This window comes from Meleagris gallopavo, chromosome 1 (genome assembly GCF_000146605.3).
Source record: "Meleagris gallopavo isolate NT-WF06-2002-E0010 breed Aviagen turkey brand Nicholas breeding stock chromosome 1, Turkey_5.1, whole genome shotgun sequence".
Taxonomy (NCBI): domain Eukaryota; kingdom Metazoa; phylum Chordata; class Aves; order Galliformes; family Phasianidae; genus Meleagris; species Meleagris gallopavo.
In genome coordinates, this window is record NC_015011.2 from 7584050 (window position 1) to 7596803 (window position 12754).

At 41.6% G+C, this 12754-nt stretch overlaps 1 protein-coding gene across 5 annotated transcripts in view; it reads left to right on the forward strand.

The window, feature by feature from the left end:
* The window catches only part of FRMD4A (FERM domain containing 4A), a 201057-nt gene that overhangs the window by 147982 nt on the left and 40321 nt on the right, over positions 1–12754 (forward strand). For all 5 annotated transcript variants that reach the window (XM_010716844.3, XM_010716644.3, XM_010716904.3 and 2 more), the window contains 3 exons: positions 425–490; positions 681–738; positions 2208–2294. In XM_010716844.3, the coding sequence (XP_010715146.1) occupies positions 425–490; positions 681–738; positions 2208–2294 (211 nt within the window). The remainder of the gene's footprint in view (positions 1–424; positions 491–680; positions 739–2207; positions 2295–12754) is intronic.

A 12754-nucleotide genomic window follows, 5' to 3' on the forward strand; every position in this document is an offset into this window, starting at 1 on the left:
TCTGAGGTGTGGCGGCCATAGCGGTGAGGCCAGTCTCTTTTCAGTGGTACGTGGAGACAGGACGAGGGGAAACGGACATAAGCTGCAGCACAGGAAGTTTTTGCACGAATGTGCGTAAGAACTTCTTCACGGTGAGGGTGACGGAGCACTGGAACAGGCTGCCCAGGGAGGTTGTGGAGTCTCCTTCTCTGGAGATATTCAAGTCTCGCCTGGACGCCTACCTGTGCGACCTGGTGTAGGGAACCTGCTTTGGCAGGGGGGTTGGTCTCGATGATCTCTAGAGGTCCCTTCCAACCCCTACAATTCTGTGATTCTGTATGTTTGGATAAACAGATAAGCAGATAGTGAGAAGCTCAACTGTTTTTGCATGCTTCTTGGTCAAGATACTGCCGTTAAATAAAACATCTCATTTCTTCTTTCTCAGCGAGGACCGAGTCATTGAACACTACAAGAAACTAAATGGCCAGACAAGAGGTCAAGCAATTGTGAAGTAAGTGAAATAAAAGCAACTTCTGGTGACCTTTGTTTTATCAGAGAATATTTATACTGGACTGTAAATCTAATATGTAGCTATGTCTCTCATCTTATCTAATGTTTTAAGTATGTATGTACTTATTATATATTTAAGCATTTCTTTTTAGATCATCCTCAGTATTATTCTCTTATGTGTTGTTTTTCAGTTACATGAGTATTGTAGAATCTCTCCCAACATATGGAGTGCATTATTACGCAGTAAAGGTATGTGCTACAAAAAAAGGTTATTTACTGAATTATACTGATTTTGGAGAGGTAGGGGGAGAGGGGAAAATAACTGTACTGCTTTCAGAATACAATACACTATTACTGAAGTCTTGTTTCATTTCCTGTGGTAGAATAAATTTATTTCAATGGTGTATTGAATGTTTGGTAAATACAGCTCCAAGGAGGAAAATGCTGTTCTTCAAGATAAAACTGACAAAGTCCTTTGGCTGTGCTAGAGAAGTTCAAACTAGAGATGTTCAGGCCACGTAGAGTGGCAAGCTCTGGTGAAGCCAGTGAACCAGCACCAAAGGAACAAGCCAGGCATTTTGCTGGCAAAGTCAGTGCTTCACTCCATTTTGTAGTTCAAGGAGAGTGGATTTTTCCTAGCCTGCAGATGAATGAGCAACTAACTAGGGCCAGCCATGATCTGCAGACTGCAACTATGTTCATTTGAGATATATATAGATGGATACAGATATAGTGCATAAAGATGCCAGATATTAATGCCAAATCACTGGTGCATACTCTAGAGATAGCACTTTCCATTACACACACAACTCACACACATACCATTCTCCACTTCTGTGTCAATTTCATGCAGGTATTCATGAAATTCCTTATTTCTTCTGTTTAGTGATTTATCACCAAATTTTCCAATCTCATGCTTTTGCATTGAGATCTCTTGGAGTATTCCAGTCCAAGAAAGATTGGATGGATTAGGCTGCATGTTCTAGCCTGCTAACACTTGAGATCTGTTCCAGTGAACTCTTCAAGATCAATCTGTGCCAGTGAGCAGCAGTGAGGCAATATAATAGCTTTTGCTTCTGCCTGCTGTAGGGGTTTTGGTTTTGCTGATTTTACTCTGCCTTGCTCTATCACATTAACAGAACAGATGTAATTTCATTGAGGACTCCAGTCCAGTAAATTGCAGAGGCTGGTATCAGATATCAACCATTAGTGCATGAGGACATTTTATTGCACGCACAGACACAAAGCAGTTGGGTCCAAGACTGTCAGACCTTATCACTTTGTAGCTCTCAGATCCCATTACTGCTGCATTTTCAAGATTAATGCTAAAATCCCTCCACATAATTCAAGTCATCTGGATGATTCTCTTTCCTTCCTCTCTGATTTCTGAGTGTTTGGACTGAATAATTTAAAGGGCAGAGAAAGAGGATGTACCACTACACAAGGGACCAATGTCAAACCTCCCTTGGCATCATTTTGAGTAACTTGATTGTAGATGATGCATTCTAAATGGTTTTATACATTACAGCTAAAAGTGAAACAGATCTCTTCTTAACACCAAAGAGTTTAGTGACTTGAGGAAATTCGGATGGGGCAATTTTATGGTACCCATGACATTCAAAGACATTGCTTAGAAACAAATATTTACCTTGAACACAGGAAATCTCTACAATTTTCTTCTCCCATTCAGTTTAACTCTTTCTATTTTTTTCTTTCAGGACAAGCAGGGAATTCCATGGTGGTTAGGACTTAGCTATAAGGGGATTTTTCAATATGACTACCACGACAAAGTGAAACCAAGAAAGGTAAGTGTTTGCTTTTCTGTCAAGGTCCAGGCTTGCCTGTCATGTTATAGCTTGATTTGAGGGTGTGATGTATATCAAATGCTGGCACTGATTCATGTGATTTTGAAGGATGTTAAGTTTCCCCAAATGTGTCTGAATGTCTGCAGAGAATTAATGGACAAAAGTAGCTCTTAATTTATTAAATGTTGCAGTATGGGGGGGAAATAAACAACACATAATCTTTGTTCCTCGTGCTTCTTTACAGCATGGTTCATAGGACATAAATAGGAGGTGCTGTAGACTTTGCAATGGCTGTGATGGGATTGAAGATGCTTAGCTGACCCTTCATAGTCTGTTGTCAGGCCATAAATTATCAGAAAGGGGGAAGAGAGAAGAGACAGCAAAGCTTCTTCCATGCCTTACAAAAAGAAAAATACTGCATCATTTTCTCCAGAGTAGCATTCTACTTGATAAGCAAATGAAGAGTTTATACCAAGCTGAGGGGAAAAAATTTTTATCCCCTGCTTAAAGAAAATGCATTAAGAAGTTTCAGCCCAGTATCTGATTTGTTTAGGAACTTTACGTTGCGACCACTCACAAAGTAAGGCATGGCATGCAAAGATCTGATCATAAAATTAGAGCTTAATCATTGACAATCAGCTGTTCTGATCTTTTTACTGCTATATTTTTGTGAGGCTTTCAGTGTATCTGAAAATCAGGATTTGTCTCAGTCTTTCCAAAATGCAGCTGAGAAATCCAGCTAACAAATACCCTTTTCATTTGAGAGGAGAAAGGTTTTGATCCCCTGAGCTCATCCTACCAAGTAGGCTCATATGTTCTGATATTGCTCCCTAGGATGCAGTCCAGAACAAAAAACAAAGCTCGTCTCTGAACACATGCCCTGTAGGCTGATATGTACTGTCTGTTAGCAACAGTACTTCATGTACTACAAACCCGTGGAGACGTCAGGAAACAAGGTCTGAGGCTTCTTTGCAGGCAATTGTGCAGAAATGGATGGATGATTTGGAGCAACTAGGCAGCTCTTCTGTGGGTGCAAATGCCTCCATGCTGAAATAACACTCTGCATTTCTCTTTGCCTCGTCTCTGTTGCCAAAGTGTGCCACCTCCCTTTTTCTGCCTCCTCCAATCACATTCAAGCTATAAACTACCTGGACCTCAGATAGCATCTTCTGTTAAAATAAACTAGAATCAAGCTTTTGGTAGAAGACAGAACTGCTAAGGAAGAAGAAAGAGGCTATAGATACACTGATTGCCTTTTATCCACTGAAGGCTGTTCACTGGGTTTTTTATTCAATGAAGATGTGAATGAGGATGAAGGAAGCAAGGGGGTCTTCACAGAGCAGCTGTGCTCTAAAAGATTTATCTATTTAGGATCAGTCACTACCTGCAGGGCAAGCCATACTTACACATGATAGTTCAAAACATGCCTAGGCTAGGTGTTTGTACCCACACATCTCCAACAGTGCCAGCTCCCCAGGGAAAACATGACCTTAAAACATGCCTTCAGAAGTCAATCACAGTGGCAGAAACATTCCTTTGGAAGAAAATAGTACCTTGCTATGAGAGGACTCAACCATTCAGAAGCTATAGCAATTTTTATCAGCCCTGATAGTAAGAAAGGGTTAGTGGTGGACAAAGAAAGGAGGTCAGGTACTCTGACTGCATGAGAGGGTACAACTATTCCTACTAGAAGAGTCAAGTCTCCTTACTTGGTTCCTCTACATTCTTCTCACCTTTTCATGGTAATGTGGTCTGAAGCATTGGTTTTAGAGTTTGAAAGCATTTTGGCTGGCCTCTCTGTTAACCTTTCTCCACCTCTCACAATTGCCTCTTGAATCAGGACTGTAGGCATCTCCTGCTCTTCTTGTCTAACCATATCCCTAAAAAATAGAGTTTTCTCTTTAATGGGAATTTATTTTTAATCTAAGCAGATTATGTATGCAATCCAGGAGACTCCAAAGAATAATGCTGCCTTATGAGCAAACCAGAGAACTTCTGTGGCTTAAGAGAAGTGGTCACAAATCTTGCAGAGAAAGTTGGGTGGGAGGGGAGAGTAGGAATTTCCAGGCTATTGTCCATTGCCACAATCCAGAGATGGCATCAGTGAAAAGGCAGCCTAGATGAGCATTTCTCTGTGATGTGATACTTGCAGACCCCATCTCTTGGCAAGGCTATTCCAAAATGCACAGCCTATATCCAGGACGGGACATGAACAGAGTAACTCAGATTTTGTTATTTCTCTGTAATGTGCTTTTATCCTATGTGGACCAAGTAAAAAGACTTTTTACTCTCCACATGTAGTAAAATCCTTCTGGCAAGAGCAATCCAACTGCCTCAGTGAGATGCAGTGTTTAATTCTTTTCTAATTAGATTGTAAAATTGCATTTGATAACCCTGGTATCTGGGAGCCTACCATAGGATCTGATTCATTTCATTGTAGCAGCAAGAAGTGGTTCAGGTCTGCTGTGGAAAGGGGAGGGGTAAGCATTGATGAGCTTTCTGCAAAGTAAAACTAGAGGGGAGGAGGGAAGAGATTATGTCTTTTCTGATATTTATTATTTTGTCCTACACATTGCCAACACCAGAAACAAGCTGAAAAATTGCAATGGAAAAATAAATCTCCCTAAAAGGAGCACAAGCAAAAAACTAACAAGAAACCAGCTGAAACCAAGACATTTGTTTTAAATGCATATAAAAACTTCGCTTGTCTTACAGGGGAGATTGTAATGTTTTCCTCTTATGTGATCCTAGACAGATTTTCAAGCTTACCGTGTTTGCAAGTAGAAGTGTAACCCACATTGAGCAGCTGGGCCTATCTCAGGCGATCCCATTAGCAGTCAGTCAAAAGCACGTTGTTATTAATCTGCTGGAGTAAATCGGCCATGTGTCTCTAGAAAGCTAACTAGGTTTGTCAGCAAGTTGGATGAATCCGGAGAGGAGAATTGGGGCTGACGTTGGGCCAGAACCTGATATTGCTCCCAGTATTCTCACTCAGACATAAGTCCTCTAGCATTACCCGGGATGCAGTTGAGATGGTATCTGGCACCTAGTCAGAGGTGGTTCAGTCAGGAATGTGGGGCTATTAAACTGGAATGCAACTTGTGCTGGGCCACAGAGCCTAGTGTGACTCTGTGCTTCTATTTTTGTTTCCTCCTGCCTACGCTTTGATTCTGTGGAAGCCCCAAAACTAACCAAAGCCATCAATCTGAGGCCAATCATTCTCCCTTCTGTTTTTCTCCTGTATGTTCAGGGACTAGCTCAGACTCAGTAAGTATTACCAAAGGCTTCTTCTTGAATATCATACAATCATGGAATGGTTTGGGTTGGAAGGGACCTTTAAGATCATATAGCTCCAACTCCCCGCTTTAGGCAAGGACACGTCCCTCTAGATTAGGTTGCTCAAAGTCCCATCCAGCCTGGCCTTTAACGCCTCCAGGGAGGGGGCATCCACAACCTTGCTGGGTAACCTGTTCAAACACAGATTTGATCCATATAAGTTATAATATGACAGAAGTTCATTCTTAGGTATTAAATAAATGCAAATTTTCAGCCTCATTTAAGTAGACCTCACAAAACCCATCATAACAGCCAAAAAAGAAGAAAATATCAACTGTGGAAAGATGGCTGCTGTTCTGCTATAGAATGTGCTACTAGATACTGTCCTGCATGTCCTGCAGTATGCTGAGGCATGCTGGAAGCTTACTAACAGCTTACAGAACTTTCTTCATTTTTGTAACAGCAGTGCGCAGCTTCCAGATGGGCAGAATCCATCTACCTCTATGTCAGTAAAGACGTACCTTCTACATACTCTTCCTTGTGAAAAGGCCCTTCAGGACTTGACATACACATCAAAAAGGAGTCACTGTCCTGCTGGGCTCTACACAGCATCTTAGGTCAAGATGCACTTTCCATAATTCATGGTGAACCAAAGCATTCTCTTTGGAGCCAGCTCTTCAGAAAGGACATGCCTGCACTGCTTTATCAGTTACTCCTGAGGCTGTCATGACCAAGACCAGAGAGACATCATTTGTTTGTTTTTCTGTGTTATGCAGAGCAGTTGGAAAGAGCAGGACACTGCAGTCCCTCCATATTGTCCCTGTATGGTATTCATTCATTTTAACCAGTGGATAGGGATGTAACTCCACTCTGTCTGAAGGGACCCATGCATGAAGCAGAAGCAGTGTAGCCTGGAGCTGAGAGATCTGCATGCTCATGCAGTTGTAGCAGCACTAGGCATGTCCCTGTTGTTCTAGTGAGATATTCTCACTGATTTAAGAGCCCGAAGGCATCTTTCAGTGCACGCAGCTTAACAGCTAGTAAGCAATTAACTCCAAGCTGAAGAATTAAAAAGCAACAAAGTCAGCCAAAGGACTTCCCTATGGCCAGTAAACAGACACAGAAATTGTTTAACCTATCACCAAAAATAAAATGGCCTTAAAGAAGGTTTGATAGCGTTCGGTTGCTTTGCAAGAAATACCACTATCTGGTGTTACCCAATTTTCTTTCACAGAAAGACAGTGGTTGTGAAACTTAGGGTGAGCCTTTTTTCTCAGGCTCATAAACATTACCGGTGTTCTCGTTCTCCAGTTGACTAAAGAGAGCCCAAGAAGAATAATTAGTTTTGGAAACAAGAAAACATGTGGGACATCCCAAAATTCGGATGTGAATGTAGCTTGAGAAAGATTTTCCATAGCAGCTAAACATCCATTTCTGCCATTTCTTCCCAGTGTTATCCTTTCTCTGAGATCAAATAAAACATGCTATGAAAATACTTTATTCTGTGTTGTAATACCACCACAAAGCTCTATGGGCTCTCATTACAGAAGGATTTAATATGTAGTATTATTGGAAGTCCAAAGCAATGCTAACAGCTTGACTTCCAATTTACACATGCAGAAAGAACTGAGTTGGACCCCTACTGCCAAGAAATACAAAGCACAGGTAAAATCAGTAGCTCTAAGTGTCTGATCAGAGAGAAATCACCTGCTTGTCATCAGCAGGAATGAAGTAATCAGTTTATTAATTTTGTGAAAGATTGCTGTGTGATGTCACTTGGCCTTTTCCAAACAGCAAGGGATAGAGTGAACTTTCCCAATTCCAGAGGCAAAATGGGATATTTACACAGGAGGAGCAATGAGCTAATTAAGAGCTTTTTTTGCTGCAGAACAAATAGCAATCCTCTCTGCTTTAGGGCATAATGAAGTATTGTCAAGTCAGTAATTGCATTGATGGAGTGGTTAAACTTGTGCTTCCTGTGGTGAAGGAATGACAGACCAGAAACTTAAAAAAGCATAAAGTAGGGATTGATGTGAAATTTATAGAAAGTAATGAATGCTGGGGAGGAGGAAGCTGACAAATTGGTCTCTATCCTGACTGATCACAGAAGAACATTAGGACAGTAAAAAAGGCAAAAGAAACATGATTTTCAAATGGTTTAAAGGAAGCTCAGCTCACACACATACATTAGAGATCAAGAGCATAGAACTATTAAAGATAAGACTTAAAGAATGTCTGGGAAACATCCATAGTTCCAACACAGAATCAGTTATATTCAGACAGGATTTCAGGAGGTGTCATAAGCTCTCACGTTCATGAAGGGTGTTTGATTTGGCAGCAAGATGGTTTCAGTTGTCAGAGGGTATGGAGCATGCATAACACTCCTCCCAGTGCCATGCCACTCAGCCACAGCATATATTCAGCCAAGGCTGGCCTTTCTCAAGAGCATCCAGCATCTGATGGGGTCAGACACAATTGGGCTGTTCTTGGAATGGCATCATTTCCCGAGACCTTTGGAAACATCTCTGCATTGCAGACAGGGATAAAAAATTTCAGGTTTACAACTGATACAAGAGGAGCAGAAAACACTTCCAGGAAATACTGGTTTATAAAAGCTAGTAGAGTCTCAGTGGCATTGCTGTAATACATTATTCACTGTGATTAGCTGACTGTTAAGGACTACCTGCTGACTCTTTCTGCTCAACACTTTTATTTCTCTTCCCTTTGCTGATCCTTCATGCTTTTTGGATTATGGACTTGGCTGTAAACTGAACCAGTCTTCAGGTCATGGCGGGTTCAACTCATTTTATAGCGCAGTAATTCAGTCTTGGTTTAGTGTTTGGAAATGTGGTGTACTGGAGAGGGAGACATATATAAAGTGAAGTTCCTTACCCTGCTTTTTCTTCTTGTGGAAGGGGCTGTTCACCCCGTTTCCTTATGTAAGATCCAGACCTGTGACCACTGAAGAGCAGTGATAGTTTAAGACTTTCCCTTACTGAAAAGGACTAATCCCATACCTGTTATGCAGGAAACCATTTTCTCTGTAGCACCTTTTTTGCTGCTGCTTGTCTCAATTTGGAGTGTCTACCATTCAGCACAAGGCTCTTCTTTTCCTTCCTGCCCCCACCTTTTCTTCCTGTCTCAGCACCTGCCTCAGCCTGGCCGCTGCATCGCACTGTGCCAGAAAGTTGTGAACAGGAGATGAATAAATCAGATCAGAGCACACTGGGCTGGAAAGCAGGATTTTGTCCCTGAGGCAGAAGACTTCTGCAGGGTTTGGTCAGACATACCACTAGACTTTCATTCATTGAACACTTCTTCTGGCAGCAGCACTAGTTTAAGTGGCCTTCGCTCTCCTACCCTATCCCAGTCCTGCTACCGCTGTTCACTTCCTCCTCTTCCTCAGTCACGCTGGTCTAATTGTGTGGCCAGGAAGGAAACTGCTCCAGAGAAGGGATCAAAGCTCAGTGTAACTCAGCCAAAAAGAAAGCAATCACTTTTAACATTGATCAATTCTCAAACTCATTCACCATCTGGTCCACAGTAAGCAACACTGGCACAACTGTAGTAGCTGAGTATGAGTGCAGGCTGCATAAATCACAGCCACGTAAAACAGAGAAAGGAAACCTCTATTAAACTACACGATAATGTTGTGGAACAAGATAATGGCTTCACAGATCAGAACAAGATGGGAAGAGTTTGGCTCCATGGACTTTGTCGTGGTTCAATCTCAAAGAATTAACAGCTACATAGAGGTCATAATCACCACTTTCTTTCGCATATATGCTAATAAAAGCTTGGTTCAGTTTCTCTCCCAAACAAGACTCATCTCAGACAACTAAAGAGACTATGTAGGGAAAGCAACTTTTTAAAATGTGTTAACTGATCAGAATAGTCACGTTCAGTGTATACTATCTAGGTAAACAGTAGCTTGGTCATGTATAATACCAATAAACACTAATACATAGTCTAGGGCAAAACTATCTTGTAAGGAGGCCAGGATTAATTTTGGTGGTTCATTACACGTATACTGTGGTGATGCTGTCAGGCATAAAGCCCCAGGATTCTCTGCAAGAATCTACATTCATTACGGACTACAGCATGACGTCCTATCCCTTGATGCAGCCAAGTCAAGCCCATGACTAGCATTAAATATAGGAGTAGTCCCATCAAAATAAAACTCACTTACTCTAAGTGCTGTGTTGTATTCAGGTCTTAAAAGGGTAATTCTCTATAAAAGCAGCAGCCAAGTCTGGAATGATTCTGCAGCACACAGCAGGAATTTCAACAAGATGCAAAGACAAATCACTGTGACGGCACAAAGTGAAACAAATTGGACTTCAGCACTCTGGATTTAGGGTGGAGATTTGGAGCAAGACTGAAACTTCCTCGAGCACATGTGCTTGGCTTTGAAGTGGTAGCAGGCTTCTCATGCACCCCACCATCCCCAGGACTTATCTCTCCAAAAGCCTGGGTATTTTTAGCACCAGGTGAAGCCAAGCAAGGGCCCAGCTATTAATTGGCTATGAATATGAGGCATCTTTAGATGAGTGGCCTGGGCAGTAGGCTCAGAAGATTGTGCATTGCAACCCACAGCTGCATGCATGTTGTGCGACCCTACTTACAGACACCCTGTGTCACAGGCATGTTTTCAGTCACACAACCCAGCAGGCGTGTGCATCATCATTGCATGACTGGGCATGGAATGGGAGTTCCTGTATTTTGGTCTCAAGATAGATGTGCTTTAGTCATGCCACTACAGAAGGCAAGAGGATCTTCAGGAAAGAAAATGGCAGGAATGGTTTCTGGTGGTATGAATCATTATAGCAAGCCACAGCTGCTATAGCTTGGGAATCCTTTGTGTAATACACAGAATGCAGTGTTAGAATCTTCAGTGCAGAAAGTGTCACTTTGATTTGCTTGTAAAGGAGAAAAAGGAGAAAATTTAAAATAAAAATCAGAAATAATATATTGATTTAGAATTTTACAGGCACCCAGAATGTTGACAGCCATCCAATACCTAACAGTATTTGACAAATATATGTGCATTGAAGATGGATTTGGTCGTGTATATAAACCCAAAGTCTGGTTTCCCAGTCTGTATACAGTTATAGAAACAAATATTGAGTTACATTATGTAGACAAATAATGTTTTATCCAAATGACAGCTCTTCCCTCTGTGAGATGATGCTCTACGTCTCTCTGAGCCAGTAAACCACTTTGAAATTTAATAGGGAATTGTCTCTTCATAATGGAAATAAATGCAGAGTGGTGACTATATAGATACAGATGCAATTTCTGTTTGGTCAAGCTAGAAACATTTGTTGGTGGGGTGTGGTCCCATGAGAACAGCACACAGCAAGAATGATCTCAAACTGAACTAGAAACTGTTTGTTAGGCAGAAAAAGAGCCCTGCAGCCAAAGGGGAAGTAATTAGATAGTGAGCTGGGGTTGTTGACAGACCACCAAAAGTCCTGCTTAGCCAAGCCACTCTCTCATTCCATGGGGAAAGGGAGGACAGCAAGCCTCTGGGAAGATCATTGATGGGTTTTTTTTCCCACATCAAATCACACAGGAAACCTCATAAATTTTTGTTGTTGTTGTTCTAGGAAGAAAAAAAAAAAAGTCCCAAACTAATTGAAATATAGGAATGAATGAAAGGCATGGCAGAATAGAGGGCTAAGTTACAGTATAGCAGCATCCTCATCTCATGACCTGTGGGACACCCTTAGCAGAGGGTCAGGCTAATTCACAGGTGACAGCCCATGGAAATCTCTTGGTAAATCTGTCCCTGAAACAAGATCCCGTTTGTTTGAGCTGAGTTGGTGCTGCTTGGATCAAATCCTTCTTCATTCTTCCTAACTAACTAGTTTGACAGAGATATGATTGATGGGAGCAGGATTGGCTTGAGGCAGAATACAAACCCATGCATGAAAACCATAGCCCCACTGAAACAACTGGGACAAAACTGTCATTGACTTTGCTGGAGCTGTGATTTTTGTAGAATTTAAAGCCAGAAAGGGACTGCTTATAACCTCCACCCTGACCTCCCACATAACTCAGCCCCTAGAATTTTGGTTGCTGTTTGTTCAGAGGAGGAAATCAGATATCCACAGAGGAATTTTTTTGTTGTGTTTGTTTCATCTCTAAACTGAACAACAAAAGACTTGGGAGTTTGTAGCTGCACTCGTGCAAGCTGTGTGAAAATACTGCCATTGTTTGGTTTTATTGTTCAGTGCCAGTTTTATTACCAGGATGTCATCCAGGGTTGTGACTCTTGCCCATAGCGAGGTGAGTAAAGGGGTTCCATTTGGGCTGTTAGAAAATATGTCATGTTATTTCCTTGCCTTTCCTGGAAGCCTCTCAGAGCACCTACATCAAGGTGCTAAGGTGGTAGTCCATGCATTTAGAGGGATGACTGTACTATGTACTATGTACTATGATTTAACAAGGAATTAATCATTCAAGAAGCTGTGAAACTGGAAGGGCTGGGAGATGCCATGTAAGACCAAGAAGAGCAATCACAGTTGCTCATTTCTTAGATGCTTAGAATCAAAGAAAAATATAGGACAAAGAGCTCAACCTCCTGCTCAGTTAGGTCAGCTTCAAAGTCAGGTCAAGTTACTCACAGCTCTACAGTACTGACCGTGTTTTTGTTTTTTCTTCATATATCTGGTTAGAATTTCTGTTGCCGCAACCTCTGCTTTTTGCATCTTTTCTTGCCACTAAGCAACTCTTAAAACATCTGGCTTCATTTCATTAGTAACTCACGTTTGGTCACCGAAGACAGCAGAAAAACAGCAGATAGATCTTCCATAGACTTCTGCAGATGGATTGATTTGAAACAGCTACCAAGCTTGATATCTGAAATACCAAGAGCATGTGCATTGCTGAGTAACTCACTTCTGCCTTACTTCAAGTTCTTCAGGGCAAAACATACACATAGAAAAAGGAAAAAGACACCATGTACTTGGGCATTTACATCTGGTTCTCAATGCAACCTTCTAGTCATTGAAGGAGCTTACAAGCAGGAGTGGGACTGACTTGTTGCATGGTCTGATAGTGATAGGACGAGGGGGAATGACTTTAAACTAAAAGAGGGAAGATTTCAGCTAGGCATTAGGAAGAAATTGTTTATTCAGAGGGCGGTGAGGCACTGGCACAGCTGCCCAGAGAAGCTGTGG